The following is a 19,802-nucleotide window of genomic DNA, read 5'->3' as shown; positions in this document are numbered from 1 at the left end:
CATGGCATTATGAAGTCTGAAGACTACCAACAAATTTTGCAGCATAATGTAGGGCCCAGTGTGAGAAAGCTGTGTCTCCCTAAGAGGTCATGGGTCTTCCAGCAGGACAATGACCCAAAACACACTTCAAAAAGCACTAGAAAATGGTTTGAGAGAAAGCCCTGGAGACTTCTAGGGGGGCCAGCAATGAGTCCAGACCTGAATCCCATAGAACACCTGTGGAGAGATATAAAAATGGCAGTTTGGAGAAGGCACCCTTCAAATATCAGGGACCTGGAGCAGTTTGCCAAAGAAGAATGGTCTAAAATTCCAGCAGAGCACTGTAAGAAACTCATTGATTGTTACCGGAAGCGGTTGGTCGCAGTTATTTTGGCTAAAAGTTGTGCAACCAAGTATTAGGCTGAGGGTGCCAATACTTTTGTCTGGCCCATTTTTGGAGTTTTGTTTGAAATGATCAATATTTTGCTTTTTGCTTCATTCTCTTTTGTGTTTTTTCATTTAAGACAAATTAAATGAAGATAATAATACCAAAGAATTTGTGTTTGCAATCATTTTCAGGAAGAAACTAAGTATTATCTGACAGAATTGCAGGGGTGTCAATACTTTTGGCCACAACTGTAGAAAATACAAAGTACCATAAGCACACTGGAGTGATGGTTGTTGGAAATGGGCCTCTATACACCTATGAAGATATTGCATTACAAACCAGACGTCTGCAGCTAGAATAGTCATTTACCACGTTAATATATAGAGTATTTCTGAATCATTTAATGTTAGATTCATGGGAAAAAACTGCTTTTCTTTGAAAAATTAGGAAATTTCTAAGTGACCCTAAACATTTGAACGATAGTGTACATGGCCCCCCATCCCCGATCCTGGTATACATGCCCCCCCCATCCTGGTATACATGGCCCCCCTCATCCCCCATCCTGGTATACATGGCCCCCCTCCATCCCCCATCCTGGTATACATGGCCCCCCTCCATCCTGGTATACAAGGCCCCTCATCCCTCATCCTCTATCCTGGTATACATGGCCCCCCTCCATCCCCCATCCTGGTATTCATGGCCCTCTCCCCCCCATCCTAATATACATGGCCCCCTCGTCCCCCATCCTGGTATACACGGTCCTCTCATCACGCTGCACACATGAAAAAAATAAACAATTCTACTTACCTTCCCTTTGCTCCCTCACAGCGGTGTACTGTGCTGATGCCAGCAGCTGATTTCAGCGTGTAACAGCACATGACATCACTGCAATGCGCCCCCACATGCTGAGGTCCGCTGAATGAATACTCACTGCGCTCCACACCCCACTTGAAACTTTTCTAATTGGATGTGTAACAATTTATTACCACTCCTAGTACGATCACTGAGCCAGTTATGAATCCACCAAACCGTAGCCTTGTCAATCCCATACTTGGTCATTTTTTCAATAAGGATAGCATAAGATACTTTATCTCAACATCAGCAAAGCATTCAATATAATATATCTACAACATTTCCCTGATCCACTCAGTCAGTGATTCCATCATAGAAGGAAATTATATAAGTCTGGCATGACTTGTTTGCTACAAACCCATGATGGCTCCGGTTAATTTCTGTATTATACAGAAGAGTCATAAGCACAAAAGAAAACCTCTGCTTGTTATTAACACCTATGGTATGTCTGGTAATAGTAATTATAATTCTGAGAAGGCAGCAAATCATATACGGCAGCATGTGTGTACAAGTCATCTGATATCAGCCATCTGAGCATCACACTGGGTGTTGACACATTGTTGGCCTGAGTCTAATGATGGATGCAGGAATATCAGTGCCAGCCTGACCATGTCTCTGCCAGTTGTCTGGCCAATGCAAGTCATACATGGCAACAATAAGGCTACGTTCACAAGTACAGTATTTTACATCAGTATTTGTAAGGCAAAAATTAGTAGTGGAACAATCAGAGGGAAAGTATAACAGAAACATGTCACCACTTCTGTATTGATCACCCACTCCTGGTTTACAAATACTGAAGTAAAACACTGACCAAATACTGAACGTTCGAACACGGCCTAAGAGTTATGCCTTTAAAGCACGGATCGTGATAAGCTATAAAACAGTTCCCAAAAATCTCAATAAGGCTTGTAACTTACCACCAAGAATCTGCAAAAGCAGACAATTTTCACATTCATCAAGCAAGGGATTTTTTTTATTTATTTAGTATTACATGCTGGATTAATAGGTTTTCGGATGAATGTGTGCATTACCCTGAGGAAGCCATCTTCTGTGGCGATACATGTGGGGTTCTCTTTTTCTATGAGCCAATTTACCTAGAAACTATGCACATGGCACTTTATTGCACAGATCTATCATTTTCTTTTCTATATTCTTTGGATACTGCATTATTTGTCTGTAGATGAGCACTACCCATTTCTTCTTTACTGAATAGCACTTGACATCACTTTAGTCGGTGTCCATTCCTACTTATCTCAGATATCCATCACATTTACATGGCTTTATTTGTTATCATGCCTGTTATATGGGTTGTATCCCAGTGCCAATGTTTGGCAAACTGGTTCTGTTGCAATGGCGTAAATTTTAAATGTTTTTATTTTGTTTTGTATAGGTTTTTGTGTTTGTTACTAAATATTTTCAGTTTTCGAATTTAGGAATTGCAACTGATCTTTTGTAAGTGATTTTTTTCTCTATGAAAGTGTGCATGTACACGTAAGTGATGTCGCCACCTCCCGGCTAAACGACAAATGCCATAAGCACCTCTAACAAATAGCGGACTCTCATTTGCAAAGTTACCCCCTTCTGTGAATTCCATATGCAGTAGTAAAGGGTAGTTTTCAAAAAACTACCCGTACCGCAGATGAGAATTAGGTCAAGATACAATCTACAGAAAACAATGTGCTAGAAATAAACTGTACAAGGGAAGAAACTGGAGATAACGGATGCGGATAGGTACAAAGTCATAATAGAGGAACGCTCCAAGCGACACAATGAGATAGAGTCCTGGCACAGATGTTAATGTGACCATGGGCTCTCAACAGCAGGGACCTTGTATGCTCTTGCTGGAATTAGGCATTCTAAATACATCCCAAAGAAAAATTTATGTGGGTTAATGGTTACAAATTGCATCTTTCCAAGAGATTGTAATAATAAATCTGCCAGTGTATATAATGAAGATAAATAATCCATCACTTTGCCTGGATTCTGATCTATAGTGCCACCATAAAAGTTATTACCATAGCTGTCTTTTTTTTCCCCCCCAGTATCAGGCCATGGGCTCATGCAGACGACCGTATTTTAGATACGAGTGCGATCCAGCAAAACATTGGATTACACTCTGACCAATGTTATTCTATGGGGACGCACACTTGTCAGACTTTTTTTTTTGTCTCAGAGTGAAGCTGTCCGGGGAGGAAAAATAAACAACAAAAAACAGCATGCACGATTTGCATTTTGATATTCAGATCACACTTGTCATGCAAGTCAATGAGTCAGTATAAAACAAAAAGGAAAAAAAAAAAAGCACCGCCTTCAGACGACATCAGAATTGGGTCCGATATTTACGGACTGAAACTGTAAAGATTGAGAAACTATTCCCCCCCTCCCCCCCAAATATTGGATCATGCTACGGTCACTCTCTAAAGGTAGCTTCACACTAAGCGACACTGCAGCGATACAGACAACGATGCCGATCGCAGCAGCGTCGCTGTTTGGTCGCTGGAGAGCTGTCACACAGACAGCTCTCCAGCGACCAACGATGCCGAAGTCCCCTGGTAACCAGGGTAAACATCGGGTTGCTAAGTGCAGGGCCGCGCTTAATAACCCAATGTTTACCCTGGTTACCAGTGTAAAATGTAAAAAAACAAACAGTACATACTCACCTTCGCGTCCCCCGGCGTCCGCTTCCTGCACTGACTGAGCGCCGGCCCTAACAGCAGAGCGGTGACGTCACCGCTGTGCTGTACTTTTACTTTACGGCCGGCACTCAGTCAGTGCAGGAAGCGGACGGCGAGGGACATGTGACAGACATCAGAAGGTGAGTATGTACTGTTTTTTTTTACTTTTACGATGGTAACCAGGGTAAACATCGGGTTACTAAGCGCGGCCCTGCGCTTAGTAACCCGATATTTACCCTGGTTACCATTGTAAAACATCGCTGGCATCGTTGCTTTTGCTGTCAAACACAACGATACACAGCGATCTGACGACCAAATAAAGTTCTGAACTTTCAGCAACGACCAGCGATATCACAGCAGGATCCAGATCGCTGCTGCGTGTCAAACACAACGATATCGCTATCCAGGACGCTGCAACGTCACGGATCGCTAGCGATATCGTTTAGTGTGAAGGTACCTTTAGAGTGCGAGTAGCATAATCGGATAAATTTTCTCAGATGAAAGATAATATGGTTGTGTGACTCTAGTGACACGGACATATTAGTCACACCATCGCATTAATCTCCGTCATATGCCATGATGCAGCATGGTCAGTACAATCATAAGACCTAGTAACATTTCAAACAAATTTGAAAAGCTGAACATTTTTAGCTTTATTTCAACAATCCAAAAAAATAGGGATTATTTTAACCCCTTCCCAACATATGACGTACTATTGTGTCATATCAGGTTCCCATCTTTGATGTAAGCTCAAACGGATCAGCCTCTAAAAGTCTGGTCAAATAAACATTTGAACCCAATTGAGAAACACTTTGATGAGGAAAAGAAAAAATGAAAAGTCAAAATTGTATGCTTCTTAGTGGTCCTTGCAAAGCCACAAAAATTGCAATAACCAATCAAAAAGTTGCATCAACCCCAAAATGGTATTTAAAAAAACAGCATGCCATGAAAAAATTAGACCCTCATACAGCTTAATCGACCGAAGAAAGAAAACATTATGGGTCTTGCAATGTAGTGACGAATGAACATTAATTTTCACTATATAAAAATAGCCTGGTTGGAAAAGGGTAAATGCAATAAAGGCTGAACTTTACTATTCAATATAAAAGTTGAGCAGCACAGAGGTTCATGAGAGCAATGCTGGGATGTGTTTGGAAATACATACAGCACATTAACAGATCAATGACTATTTCATTACAAAGCTCAATTATGCAGGACCATTTCATTACAGAAAAGACCTCTTTACAGTTGGCAACACAGACCATTTATCAACTGTGCTCTTTGGTTGTCAAATAAAGGATTGACGAATAGGAAGAAACACTGTTGGAAAAAATGCAGCCTACACAGAAGAGAACGGATATTCATCAAGACTTGTGTATAAGAAAAGCAGGTAGTGAAGCACATACAACTGGGGAGTGTTTGTGACCTGCTAGCAATTCATTATGCTAATCATGTAGTGAATGTGTATAGAGAGTAATGGAGCCTGCTCAGTAAATAAACTAGCCAAGGTATGGATGATCCACTATATCAGAGGAGACACTTACTGCAGTAAGCCTTCTGCAGGCCCTCCTTTCAGAACATCAGAGATGACAATAGACGTTTCTCCACTCTGAAAATGGGGGTTATCTCTGCCGCCAGATATTGCGATCCCAAATCCAAATCCTGGAGCCTAGGAAAAGAAGATGTACACATTGAGTTCACTTACAATACAGGATAGAAAATAAGAAAAAGAAGGAGATTCAGACCTTTTCACTCTAAGCATTGCAAAATGGAAAATCTGCAGCGATATCTGCAGCATAAAGTGACATGCTACAAATTACAGATCAACACCATCGGTTTTATGCGGAAGAGATTTCTTTACTGCAGACTGGGCGAGCTTTCAGGAAATCTCATCCACAATGCGCCTATTGTAAAATGCAACAGATTTGCAACAAGCAATTTCATAATGAAAAACCTGCTGTATACAATGTGTGCAGAATTATTAGGCAAGTTGTATTTTGATCACATGATACTTTTTATACATGTTGTCCTACTCTAAGCTGTTCAGGCTTGAGAGCCAACTACAAATTAAGTAAATCAGGTGATGTGCATCTCCGTAATGAGGAGGGGTGTTGTCTAATGACATCAAAACCCTATATAAGGTGTGCTTAATTATTAGGCAAGTTCCTTTCCTTTGGCAAAATGGGTCAGAAGAGAGATTTGACGGGCTCTGAAAAGTCCAAAATTGTGAGATGTCTTACAGAGGGATGCAGCAGTCTTGAAATTGCCAAACTTTTGAAGCGTGATCACCGAACAATCAAGCGTTAAATGGCAAATAGCCAACAGGGTCGCAAGAAGCATGTTGGGCAAAAAAGGCACAAAATAACTGCCCATGAATTGAGGAAAATCAAGCGTGGAGCTGCCAAGATGCCATTTGCCACCAGTTTTGCCATATTTAGGAGCTGCAACGTTACTGGAGTAACAAAAAGCACAAGGTGTGAGATACTCAGGAACATGGCCAAGGTAAGGAAGGTTGAAAAACGACCACATTTGAACAAGAAACATACGATAAAATGTCAAGACTGGGCCAAGAAATATCTTAAGACTGACTTTTCAAAGGTTTTATGGACTAATGAAATGAGAGTGACTCTTGATGGGCCAGATGGATGGGCCAGAGGCTGGATCAGTAAGGGCAGAGAGCTCCACTCCGACTCAGAGGCCAGCAAGGTGGAGGTGGGGTACTGGTATGGGCTGGTATCATCAAAGATGAACTTGTGGGACCTTTTCGGGTTGAGGTTGGAGTGAAGTTCAACTCCCAGACCTACTGCCAGTTTCTGGAGACAACTTCTTCAAGCAGTGGTACAGGAAGAAGTCGGTATCGTTCAAGAAAACATGATTTTCATGCAGGACAATGCTCCATCACATGCCTCCAACTACTCCACAGCGTGGCGGGCCAGTGAAGGTCTCAAGGAAGAAAAAATAATGACACTACCCCCTTGTTCACCTGATCTGAGCCCCATAGAGAACCTGTGGTCCCTCATAAAATGTGAGATCTAGAGGGAGGGAAAACCGTACACCTCTCGGAACAGTGTCTGGGAGGCTGTGGTGGCTGCTGCACGCAATGTTGATCGTAAACAGATCAAGCAACTGACAGAATCTATGGATGGAAGGTTGTTGAGTGTCATCATAAAGAATGGTGGCTTTATTTGTCACTAATTTTGGGGGGTTTTGTTTTGCATGTCAGAAATGTTTATTTCTAAATTTTGTGCAGTTATATTGGTTTACCTGGTGAAAATAAACAAGTGAGATGGGAATATATTTGTTTTTTATTAAGTTGCCTAATAATTCTGCACAGTAATAGTTACCTGCACAGATATCCTCCTATGATAGCCAAATCTAAAAAAAACCCACTCCAACTTCCAAAAATATTAAGCTTTGATATTTATGAGTCTTTTGGGTTGATTGAGAACATAGTTGTTGATCAATAATAAAAATAATCCTCTAAAACACAACTTGCCTAATAATTCTGCACACAGTGTATACCCTTATGGGAATATACCCGAATACTTTATTCACATAAGGACATTATGCTGTAGATTTTGGTAGCAAGATTTTTTTTAATTTTAGTATGTCATGAAGAGTTATAATTCTACAGATCAAAGGCTGGGAGCCTCGGATCTCCGATATCACACAAACATTATTGGGGGTTCCATACACCCCCTCCAATGACAAGTGACTTCAAAACTGCAGACAATATTTGTGACAATTGTGTAAGAGCTGTGACGGATGTCACTCAGATGCTGATGTACCACTACGTCGATGACTTTTTATTGGCAGCAGGAGGCCTATCTATTCACAAGGGTTTGTTTCACAGAGATGATTTGTCCATACGTCTAATAAGTATATAGGCCCAAATTCATAATTTGTGTTTAATTACGGTAGGTTTTATTTAAAGGAGTATTCCCATCTCCAAGTTTCTACCCAATATGTGGTATGTTATAATATTAGCTAATAACTCCAATTAGAAATGTAGTATAGTTTTTCTGATTTGTCAAGTCTCTTTCCTCCTGTGCAGGGCATTGTAGAATCTTAGGTATCCGTGGTAACGACTACGAATATATTCACAGTTCGCTAGTTGCTAGTGGACATACCCATGGATACCCAAGGTCCTGCAATGCCCTGCACATGGGGAAAGGCATAGCAAATCAGAAAAACTATACTACATTTCTAATTGGAAGAATTTGCTAGTAATAACAATAATACTAATAATAATATTCTTATAACTACTACATATTGGGATAGGATCTTTGAGATGGGAATGCTCTTTAAGTTCCTTTTTTTGTCTTGTATTTGTTGTTTTTTGTGACCGTCTTCAAACAGTTCGTTAATTTGGTACAAAGTTAAAAATAGTATTACATTTTTATATTAACCTTTTCCTGTGACTTTTTAGAGCAAAAAGTTGCACCATGTCAAAAACTGTGCAAAAAAATAGGAGGGAGAATCAAAATGCTGCAAATTGTGAAACAGCCACAAACATCCAAAAAAAACTAAGATCCATACACAATGGGAACAAAAAAAAAGGAGTCACAAATTCAAGCTATAATTAGCAAATGATAAACAAATGAAACTCACCAAAAACCACTGCAGATTTAATGAGGAATTGGTAGCATATATTTTATAAAGATAGGATCCATAATTAAAAAGCTGTATAAATTCAGTTTTTAGGTACCGTACATTGCTTTTCCAAGCTATAAAGTTTGTTTATTTGGGATAGAGAATGGTCACCTCCCTGATCCTTTCATGCTGGCCCAGTACACTACTTCCAAATAACATCAAGTCAATGTATTTGCACAAGTAAATAAAACTGACTCTCTAAAATAAAATAAATTTAACCCCTTAGTGCCCGGGCCTGATTTTTTAAATCTGACCAGTGTCACTTTATGTGGTAATAACTCGAACACTTCAACAAATCCAAGTAATTTTGTGACTTTTTTTCGTAACACATACTTTATGATAATGGTAGATTTATTATAATGGTAGGTTTATGTCGATATGTTTTGTATTTATAAAAAATATCAGAAATTTGACAAAACTAAAAAAATAAAAAATAAAAAAAAAACAGCAATTTTAAAACTTTTAATAAATATCCCTTTAATCCAGATTGTCATCCCATAGCAAAACATTAATACATATCATTTCCCTTATGTCTGCTTTACATCAGCATCCTTTGCAAAATGTTATTTTATTAGCATTTTAGGAGGTTTAAAAATGTAGCAGTAATTTATCCAAAGAAATTTACAAAATAATTTTGTTTAGGGACCTATGCAGGTTTGAAGTGACTTTGGGGGTCCTTATATATTGGAAAACCCCCTAAAGTGATACCATTTTAAAAATAGCACCCCATCGACATATTGAAAACTGCTGTTGGGTAGTTTATTAACCCTTCAGGAGCTTTTCAGAAATTAATGCAAAGTGGCATAACAGTAATGAAAAAGTGTATTTCCTAAAAGTCGCTAACTTCTGAACAGATTACTACAGCCGCCAGACTCTAAGGCTACTTTCACACTAGCGTTAACTGCAAACCGTCTCAAAACGTCTTTTTTCAGAAAAAACGCATCCAGCAAAAGTTTTTGCTGGATGCGTTTTTTCCCCATAGACTTGTATTGGCGACGTATTGCGACGGATTGGCATACGTCGTGTACGTTTTACGACGTATGCGTCGAAATTTGGCGACACGTCGTCGGCAAAAAACGTTGATTGTAACGTTTTTTGTCTCCGCCTAAAAAACGTGTCCTGCGGCATACGTCGTTGGCTGCAATGGAAGCCTATGAGCGACGGATGCGTCGGGACACGTCGTACGACGCAATACAGCGCTGCAATACGTTTTTTTTTTTACACTGAGCATGCTCAGAAGCAGAATTTTGTTGCCAATTGGCCAGACACCCCCAAATCTATATAAACCTGGCCTGGGCCTTCAACCCCACATATGCCTGCAAGACCCAGAGAGGAGAAGACTGCCAGCAAGACCCCAGCCAGCCCCAAGACCCCAGCCAGCCACAGGACCCCAGCCACAAGACCCCAGCCACAAGACCCCAGCCACAAGACCCCAGCCACAAGACCCCAGCCACAAGACCCCAGCCACAAGACCCCAGCCACAAGACCCCAGCCACAAGACCCCAGCCACAAGACCCCAGCCACAAGACCCCAGCCACAAGACCCCAGCCACAAGACCCCAGCCACAAGACCCCAGCCACAAGACCCCAGCCACAAGACCCCAGCCACAAGACCCCAGCCACAAGACCCCAGCCACAAGACTCCAGCCACAAGACTCCAGCCACAAGACTCCAGCCACAAGACTCCAGCCACAAGACTCCAGCCACAAGACCCCAGCCAGCCACAAGAGCCAGCCACAAGACTCCAGCCACAAGACTCCAGCCACAAGACTCCAGCCACAAGACTCCAGCCACAAGACTCCAGCCACAAGACTCCAGCCACAAGACTCCAGCCACAAGACTCCAGCCACAAGACTCCAGCCACAAGACTCCAGCCACAAGACTCCAGCCACAAGACTCCAGCCACAAGACTCCAGCCACAAGACTCCAGCCACAAGACTCCAGCCACAAGACCCCAGCCAGCCACAAGAGCCAGCCACAAGACTCCAGCCACAAGACTCCAGCCACAAGACTCCAGCCACAAGACTCCAGCCACAAGACTCCAGCCACAAGACTCCAGCCACAAGACTCCAGCCACAAGACTCCAGCCACAAGACTCCAGCCACAAGACTCCAGCCACAAGACTCCAGCCACAAGACTCCAGCCACAAGACTCCAGCCACAAGACTCCAGCCACAAGACTCCAGCCACAAGACTCCAGCCACAAGACTCCAGCCACAAGACTCCAGCCACAAGACTCCAGCCACAAGACTCCAGCCACAAGACTCCAGCCACAAGACTCCAGCCACAAGACTCCAGCCACCATAGAGCCAGTGTGAGTATTGCAATTTTTGTGTGCATCTGTGTGCCTGTGCATTTGTGTGTGTATATGAGGTACTGACTACAGCAAGAGCTTAAAACCTGAAGAGAACCAGAGGCCTGCCATCGTCCTGCAACAGCCAGTGCCATGCTAGAGTCTAGATCCACCCTGATGCCAGCCACTGTGAAGACATGCAGATCCAGCCAAAGGATTGTCAGCCTTTTGTATGTGTGTGTGTAATGTGTGTGTATGCGTCTTCTGATTGGGTTCACCTTTCTGCCTTTGTTGTACATATGTGTAATTCCATAAAGCTATGTGCGTGCATGTGTATGTGTGTATTTTTGTACGGCTGTGTGCTTTTGTAAGTATGTCTTCATGTGCCTGCACCTTATTATGCCTTTGCCAATTGTATGCCTGTTCATGTGGGAGGGTATGTGTCCACGTTCAGAATTGCATCAGGATTTGGTCAGGATTTTCCATCAGTATTTGTAAGCCAAAACCAGGAGTGGGTGATAAAAGCAAAAGTGTGCCTGTTTTCCTATTATACTTTCCCTCTAATAATTGTTACACTCCTGGTTTTGGCTTACAAATACTGATGGAAAATCCTGACCAAATCCTGATGCGATCCAGAATGTGGACACATACCATGCATGTTTGTGTGCGTCTTGTTGATTGCATGTGCATTTGTCCATGCTTTAATTGGTTAATTGCCTTTTTCTGATGTATTTACTGTATAGAGTGGTCTGTGCAGCATGTGGTTTAAATGTTTTTTTTTTGTTTTGTTTTTTAAATCTGATGTATTTTTTAAAAGTCTAGTGGTCTGCAGCTTGTGGTTTGAATGTGTGAGTGTGGTTTTTTCTTCTATTTAAAAGTGTTGATTTTATTTTACTGTTGAAACCATTTGCAGTAGATGTACTTGTATTTAAAATAAAGAGCTTTTCTGCTCCTAATTGTGATTTAAAAAAAAACAAAAAACTAAAACTAAAATGTTTATTAAAAAAAATGTCCGTAGTATCATTTCATAAAGGTAAATTTAAAACTGGTGTATGTACCAATGGTTACACATGCAATACAGAGTTGGTTGAGTGCTTATTTTTTAATAAAGGTTATACTGTAAAGGTTTTTTTTGGGGGGAGGTGATTTTTTAAAATAAAATGTGGCAAACATATTTTTGCATGGTGGGTTCACATTTCAAAATTTTATTTTTTGAGACATGGAAATGAATGCTATAACGTGCAACTTTTTTTGGGGGGGTTTTGGTGTTCACCTGTAATGAACATTTCTGACATCATTTTAGCAGGGTGTTTATCGTTAAACATTACCTAGCTCAGGGGGTGGTCTAACTATAAATCCATTATACATATTACAGATACACCAGGACCGCAGCCACTGACCAGCCCACCAGGACCACACCCACACATCTTTCAAAGTAAGTTTTGAAGACCCCCAATCTGCTACTTCAATGTGTAGAGCAGATTGCAAGTGTCTTTTTAACTTACAGAAACACCAAGACCACAGCCGCTGCAAGCCTTGCCCACCAGGACCACAGCCGCTGCCAGCCTTGCCCACCAGGACCACAGCCGCTGACTGCCTTGCCCACCAGGACCACAGCCGCTGCCTGCCTTGCCCACCAGGACCAACAATTGTTTTAAAGTAAGTTTTGAAGACCCCCCAATCTGCTACTTCAATGTGTAGAGCAGATTGCAAGTGTCTTTTTAACTTACAGAAACACCAGGACCACAGCCGCTGCCAGCCTTGCCCACCAGGACCACAGCCGCTGCCAGCCTTGCCCACCAGGACCACAGCCGCTGCCAGCCTTGCCCACCAGGACCACAGCCGCTGCCAGCCTTGCCCACCAGGACCAACAATTGTTTTAAAGTAAGTTTTGAAGACCCCCAATCTGCTACTTCAATGTGTAGAGCAGATTGCAAGTGTCTTTTTAACTTACAGAAACAGCAGGACCACAGCCGCTGCCAGCCTTGCCCACCAGGACCACAGCCGCTGCCAGCCTTGCCCACCAGGACCACAGCCGCTGCCTGCCTTGCCCACCAGGACCACAGCCGCTGCCTGCCTTGCCCACCAGGACCACAGCCGCTGCCTGCCTTGCCCACCAGGACCAGGACCAACAATTGTTTCAAAGTACGTTTTGAAGACCCCCAATCTGCTACTTCAATGTGTAGAGCAGATTGCAAGTGTCTTTTTAACTTACAGAAACACCAGGACCACAGCCGCTGCCAGCCTTGCCCACCAGGACCACAGCCGCTGCAAGACACAGCAACAATGTCCTCTTCTGACAGCCCTCCTCCACAGCAACAGCGTGTATCGGTAAGTTAACACAAAAAATGTTTTTTTTTAGTTTTTTTAAATTACATTTTTATGGATAACTACATGCATAAATTATGTTTCGACAGGAAGCTGAATCAGATGAGGAGCTGTCAGAAGGGGGCGAGACGGGTGGAGAGATGCAAGTGGAGGAGGAACCAAGTGTAAGTAGTGGTGAAACAGTTGCTTCGCACATCACACTGCACCATACACAAAACAGATTTTCATACATAACTAAACACAGAAAATATATGCCTACATTACTGAGAATTTGTTTCCTTTATTTCAGTCTCCTGCTGCTGCTGCTCCTGCTGCTGAAGGTTCTCCCAGACACTCCCAGAGTCGGCGGACTCGTCGCCGCGGTCGCCCATCAGTGAGTTTTTTTTTTGTTGGGAGGGGGATTCTATTGGTACTTTAGTGTTTCAGTGTAATAATTTGTTTGTTTTTCTTTTTCTTTTTTTTAGGCACAGGCTTCACAGCGTGCTCCCGCCGTAGAGTATGATGATGACGACATCGACATAGATAGTCTTATCGAGGAGGTTCACGAGCGGGAGCCGCTGTGGAACATGGCTGACCGCAAGCATTCAAATACTAGTGTCACCCGCCGGCTCTGGGACGAAGTGTGTCACAACCTCTTTCCAAGGTGGGAGAGCCTTCATCCTCAGCAGCTGAGCAAACTAGGTAAGTATTCACTTTCCAGTGATGTTTTGAGCTGACTGTAATGTATTGCATTTACCAAATTTTTTTTTTCTTCTTATTCTTGTCTTCACAGGTGGAAAGGTTAGGAAGCGGTGGCGGTCACTGAGGGATCGCTTTAAGAGGGAATTCAACGCGGAGATGCAGGCCCCGAGTGGCTCTGCAGGAAGGAAGAGCAAATATAAACATGGCCCGGCCCTCTCCTTCCTGAGGCGAACAATGCTGAGCAGAGTGTAAGTATTCTACAGTCCACTAATAACCATGTTAACCTGTCTACTTAGTTTGCTTTCAGTCAGGGCTTTTTCATATCAATGTATTAATTTCTTTTGTTTTTTCTTTCACAGCACCTTCTCCAGCCACCGGGCGCCTGCATCTTCCTCTGCGCCCTCTGGAGCGATCCCTCCTGAGTCTGCCACTGAGGGCCACGTCGGTAGGCCCCACACCACTGACCCCTCCTCTGACCCCTCTGTCCCCTCCTCTGACCCCTCTGTCCCCTCCACTTCATCCGCCCCAAGCAGTGGAGCATTATTGCAGCCTTCATTGCTCGCATCTGATGCTGAACAGTTAGCGTTCCCTTTACCCCACCCCTCTGATCCTGCCACCTCTAGACCACCATTAGGTTCTTGGCGGCAGCGACAGAGGGGTCAGGAAAGGAGCTATGCTCCTGAGTTCTTACACCTGAATGCATCCTTCCAAGGCTCTTTCAAAATTTTGGGAGAGCAAGTGACTGCTGGTTTCAACATGGTGCAGTCACGCATCAGTGAAACAAGCCAGGAAACCAGCAGTCGCTTGGATAGGCTGCATTCAGCTGTAAGTCCAGATCCGGCCAATATTTTTTTCCAATTCATGCTCAGGAGCATGGAGAAGCTTTCTTTTGAGCAACAGATGCGGGTAATGAATACCTGCCATAATGCTCTACTGCAGGCCATTAACGAGCCCCAATCGACCCACACACCTCCCCACACATCCACTACAATTCCACCCCAGGTCCCATTTCCACCCCAGGCCCCATTTCCACACCATGCCCAACCCCAGGCCCCATTTCCACACCATACCCCCCATTACCAAACCCAGCCCCAATCCCCACAACAGCCCCATTACCAAACCCAGCCCCAATCCCCACACCAGCACCATTACCAAACCCAGCCACAAACCCCACGCCAGCCCCATTACCCAACCCAGTCCCACTACCCAACCCAGTCCCACTACCCATCCCGGCCCCAAAACCAAATTCCTTCCCCACTGTTTTCTTCCTTGCCCAGCTTCCCTTCCCCAATAAGTATTCCCCCTACCCCAACACCACCCCCCTCTGGTCAGCCTCCTGGTTTTACCCCCCCTTCCACTGCACCCCAAACAAGTAGGGTTTCCCCACCTATCGACGTGGTCTAACCTTCCAGCCCCTCCTCCCCTCGTATCTCCACCCCACACTTTCAAGACCTATAAATGGCTGTTTGTTAAAGTTATTTTCTACCCAAAAATGTAAAAACTATTTATGAAAGTTTGAACAGAAAAAAAATATATATATGGTTTTTGGAAAAAAAATAAAGTTTTGAAAAAAGAGTTCCAATAAAATTAAGTTTGATTAAAATTCTACTCTGTGTGTGTGTGGATTTATTGGTCATATGGTAACTAATAACAAAGGTAAAATAAACACCAGACGTGTCACAGGTATAAAATATTGGTTTTACTAGCAAGAAAACCACTCTTTTGTAATTTGTTTTTTTTTTTCCTTTTTTTTTTTTTTCTGAAGAAACACATTTTTTACATAAACCAAACACATGGAAAACAGGTTAAACAATCATGTCTTGCCATGGGATCCGCCCGACAGGTGACACAAAATAATCGGCAAACTGGTCCCTCATCCTTGTAACAGAACCTGTAGAGCGAACCGAGCTGCTGCGGTAGTCCCACAAGGTGGTCTCCAACTCTTTGTCATCCAAGGAAACGGGCTCCTTTGAAAGGACAAAGTTGTGGAGCACCACACAGGCTTTAACTACCTCATCTATAGTTGTGGTTTTCAGTTTGATAGCCGTCAGCAGAACTCGCCACTTCGCCGTCAATATGCCAAAAGAACACTCCACTACTCTTCGTGCTCTAGTAAGCCGGTAATTAAGGACCCGCTTGGTATGGGTTAAGTTCCGGCTACTATACGGTTTCAGTAGGTGCGGCGAGAGTTGAAAGGCTTCATCACCTACACAGACATATTCCATGGCTGGTTCATTTGTTCCTGGCAGTGGTCTGGCTGGCGGGAAATCGTAGCTCTCTCCATAAAGGCAACGACCCATTGGTGAGAGTTTTTAAAAACTTGCGAATCGTTGGACCGTCCATATGCTCCGATGTCCACGGCAAGGAACCTGCAGTTGGCGTCTGCAATAGCCATAAGGACGATGGAGAAATACTTCTTATAATTATAGTACTCCGATCCTGTTCCTGCCGGTTTCGCAATCCGTATGTGTTTCCCGTCAACTGCACCCACACAATTAGGGAAATTGCAAATTTGCTGAAACTCTTCTGCACTTCGCAACCAGATTTCCATGGATGGTTGGGGGATATACTCTGGTTGCAAAGTGGTCCAAATAGCCCGACATGTGTCCTTCACTATTCCTGAAATAGTGGAAATGCCCAGCCTGAATTGGTAATGGAGTGAAGTCATAGATTCACCCGTAGCTAGGAAACTTTAAAAAAAAAAAAAAAATGTTAGAAAAAATTGCACAGACCAACAAGTTTCAATATGGCACTGTTAATTTTTTTTTTTAAGGACGGGACACACAATCAAACCAGCATGAAACCGGTGTAAAAAAAAAGTGGAATGTCCGCAAAGAAAACCAAAATTACATGCTGCAGAAAATAGTGCGCAGTATGCCAGCGCAGTATTGTCTGCAGCATGTAATATAACATTAAAAATGACCAATGACAGAAAAAAAAGCAGTTGCATGTCATCAAACCCAAAAAACTTAAAAAAAAAAAAAAAAAAGCAGAAAATGCAACGCAATATTTCAGCGCAGTATTTTCTGCAGTCTGTTATATAACATTCAATATCAGCAATGACATTTAAAAAAAGCAGTGGAATGTCCGCAAAGAAAACCAAAATTACATGCTGCAGAAAATAGTGCGCAGTATGTCAGCACAGTATTGTCTGCAGCATGTAATATAACATTAAAAATGACCAATGACAGGAAAAAAAAAAGGCTTACCGCAGGGTCACCATCAGGCGCTCCGCCGGTGTGATGGCAAGCCTCATCCTTGTGTCCTGCCTTCGGATGACATCCTCCAGTTTTTGAAGCAAAAAGTCGAAATGTTCCATCCTCATCCGCACGTAATTGTAGAATTTGTGTGGATTGTACCGCAACTCCAGGTACAGAGTGGACTGGACACCCCGGGTCATCCGCAGTTCATTAATCGGATGAATCCACAGTCGTCTCCGTCTCCGTTGCTGCAGAAGCATCCTACGTTTTTCCGCTGCCGCCTCCTTCTCCCGCACTAGGATATCCAGGCGATTCGTCTCAAAGATAACGTCGGTAACCAAACTAGCAATCCTTCCAAGAACACCTTCCATCGCTGCCACAAAACTAAAACCCTCAAAGATGGGCTGTAAAAACAGTAACTATATAGTTTTCCATATTTTCCAGTAGCCAATCAAATTTGGGAGCCTCCCATTTTAAAAACGGATCCGTCGTAAAAACGGATGCAACGGATGTTAAAAACGGATGCAACGTATGCAACGCATCCAGTATTTTCGACGGAAACGTTTAGCGGATTTGCGACGTATCCGTCGAAATGCTGTATGCGTGGCATACGTTTGTCACCGTTTTTCACTTTTTTGACGCATCCGTTTTTTCGGCAAAAAAGACGTTTTGAGACGGTTTGCAGTTAACGCTAGTGTGAAAGTAGCCTAAGGCCGCTATTTGGCTGTGAACTGCCGTGGCAAACATAAGGTCCACACAATCATGATCTCAGGGTGCCGATGGGGATAAATGGGAAGCCCCACACTCTTAACCATTTATATGATGTAGTCATTATTGACAGCAGCATCTAAGTGGTTAGAGAAATGGACGGTGCAAACACGGATTGTGGCTGAAACAGCAAGTTGTCAGCTACTGTATAGTGTACAGCCGACAGCTGCTGGATAGTCACCTGTATGGGGATACTATTCTCTTATATCTCAGGTCAGTAAAAAGACGAATTGGCGGTCATTAACAGGGTTAATATCTCCAACATCTGTATTCAGCATTTATTTTTCACACATTTAATTTTTCAAATGCAATAATCACACAGATGGGGGTCAGAAATTTGCAGTTTCCAATAATTAAAAAAAATAAACACTCTGTTGGCAGCACTTTAGTTGATTGGAGCCTTGCAGTATAATATTTACCGAACTTTAATCTGGTCTTTTGCTTGTATTTCTCACATGCACAGGTACCAAGCACAATGTGTGTGAACTTTTTGTTTCGTGGCAGCCTCCCAAACTTCCACAGTAGTCACATATCGGTAGTAGGCTCAAACCTCATTCATAGAGAAGGCAGAACCCCACTCAACAAGCAGTGACAGTCCCCAGCCACACAGAAAAAAAAAAAATCACAATTTGATATATCAGAAGGTGTATCAAAGGCACATGCCTATTTGTCAACGTGCTGTGTAATAGCACTTCTGCTTTGCAGCATCGCTACAATGAACACGTGTGCCAACCGGCAGCTCTAACAGCTGCTCACTGGGGTTAGGTTATGATTTGAAACAGTGGTCCCAAACTTTTCTTCTGTCCAGAGACACATTTGGTTGGACCCCTCCCACCTAAGCCATAGTGACACCAAGAGCCCCACAGTCCCGATAAGCCAAAGCTTCCCCACAGAAATCACAATGAAACCTTGAGCACACACCCTCCCTTACATCCAGGGATTCACACTTTACCCCTATGGGTCAAACACAATCCCCACAGTATCGCACCCAGCTACACATCCCCTCTAACTGGCAGTATCCTCCTATTCTCCACCTGCACACAACCCCTCTAACTGGCAGTATCCTCCTATTCTCCACCTGCACACATGCATCCAGATCTGCTCTTCTGTGCATGGCTGCTCACAAGTCACCATCTGAACATCTTCTATTCATAGTGGTCTACTAAACTGGTGCTAACGCACCAAACTGGCGGGTCGCTGCAAGCCACAACATGGGGATCCCTGATCTAAAGGATCGGAATACACATTGGCTTTGGCACCTGTAACCATTGAGACAAAAAAGGTCCGCAACAGAGATTCAAAAAGATGGGATCTATTATTCCCACTTGCATCAGATCTTCAGATATCCGCTGTTCTTTGATGGTCAGACTAATGCACAGTGTGATGTGTAGTCAACGCAGCGTGCTAAGGCCACAAAACCATTACCTGCAAAGTGTGTTTCAGTGGCACACACTTTAAAAGCGGCTTTGAACAGATGATCAATGCATTACAATACTACAGACTAGAATCCCCGACCTCAGGGGCACTGGATGTAGGAGGTGAACAAAGCCAAAACTGAGATTTTGAGGGATTCGAGAAAAAAAAAATCCAATAGTTAAGGGTTAGTCTCAAGTTTGGAAGTTATCCCAGATCTTAAAGAATTAGTGATAAATTACAGATCGCCCAGGGTCTGACCACTGAGACCCCACCAATCTCGAGAATCAGGTCTTAAAAAGCCAAATGTGTGTATAGATCAGTCGTTGATCATTCGCACTGCTGCTCAGTTCATTCTTCATGGGACCACCAGAGATAGCCGAGCGCTGCAGCCAGCTGGTCTTCGGCCCGCCCATAATAATGAAGAGCGATATTGTGTACGATGGACCACCACTTCATTCACACAGGACTATTCAGGTTCCCAGGTCTGAGGACCAGTCACGGTCTCAGCAGTTGCCCCCACAGTAATCAGGAAGTCACCCCCTCTCCCATGGAGAAGAGAACTTTCAACCTT

At 43.3% G+C, this 19,802-nt stretch overlaps 1 protein-coding gene across 16 annotated transcripts in view; it reads right to left on the bottom strand.

The window, feature by feature from the left end:
* The window catches only part of TJP1 (tight junction protein 1), a 623,857-nt gene that overhangs the window by 63,981 nt on the left and 540,074 nt on the right, over positions 1 to 19,802 (bottom strand). For all 16 annotated transcript variants that reach the window (XM_077263881.1, XM_077263886.1, XM_077263888.1 and 13 more), the window contains one exon: positions 5,439 to 5,563. In XM_077263881.1, the coding sequence (XP_077119996.1) occupies positions 5,439 to 5,563 (125 nt within the window). The remainder of the gene's footprint in view (positions 1 to 5,438; positions 5,564 to 19,802) is intronic.

The sequence above is a fragment of the Ranitomeya variabilis genome, chromosome 5, assembly GCF_051348905.1.
Source record: "Ranitomeya variabilis isolate aRanVar5 chromosome 5, aRanVar5.hap1, whole genome shotgun sequence".
NCBI lineage: Eukaryota > Metazoa > Chordata > Amphibia > Anura > Dendrobatidae > Ranitomeya > Ranitomeya variabilis.
Note: the sequence above shows the minus strand (reverse complement) of the source record. Positions and strands in the feature narration are given on the sequence as shown.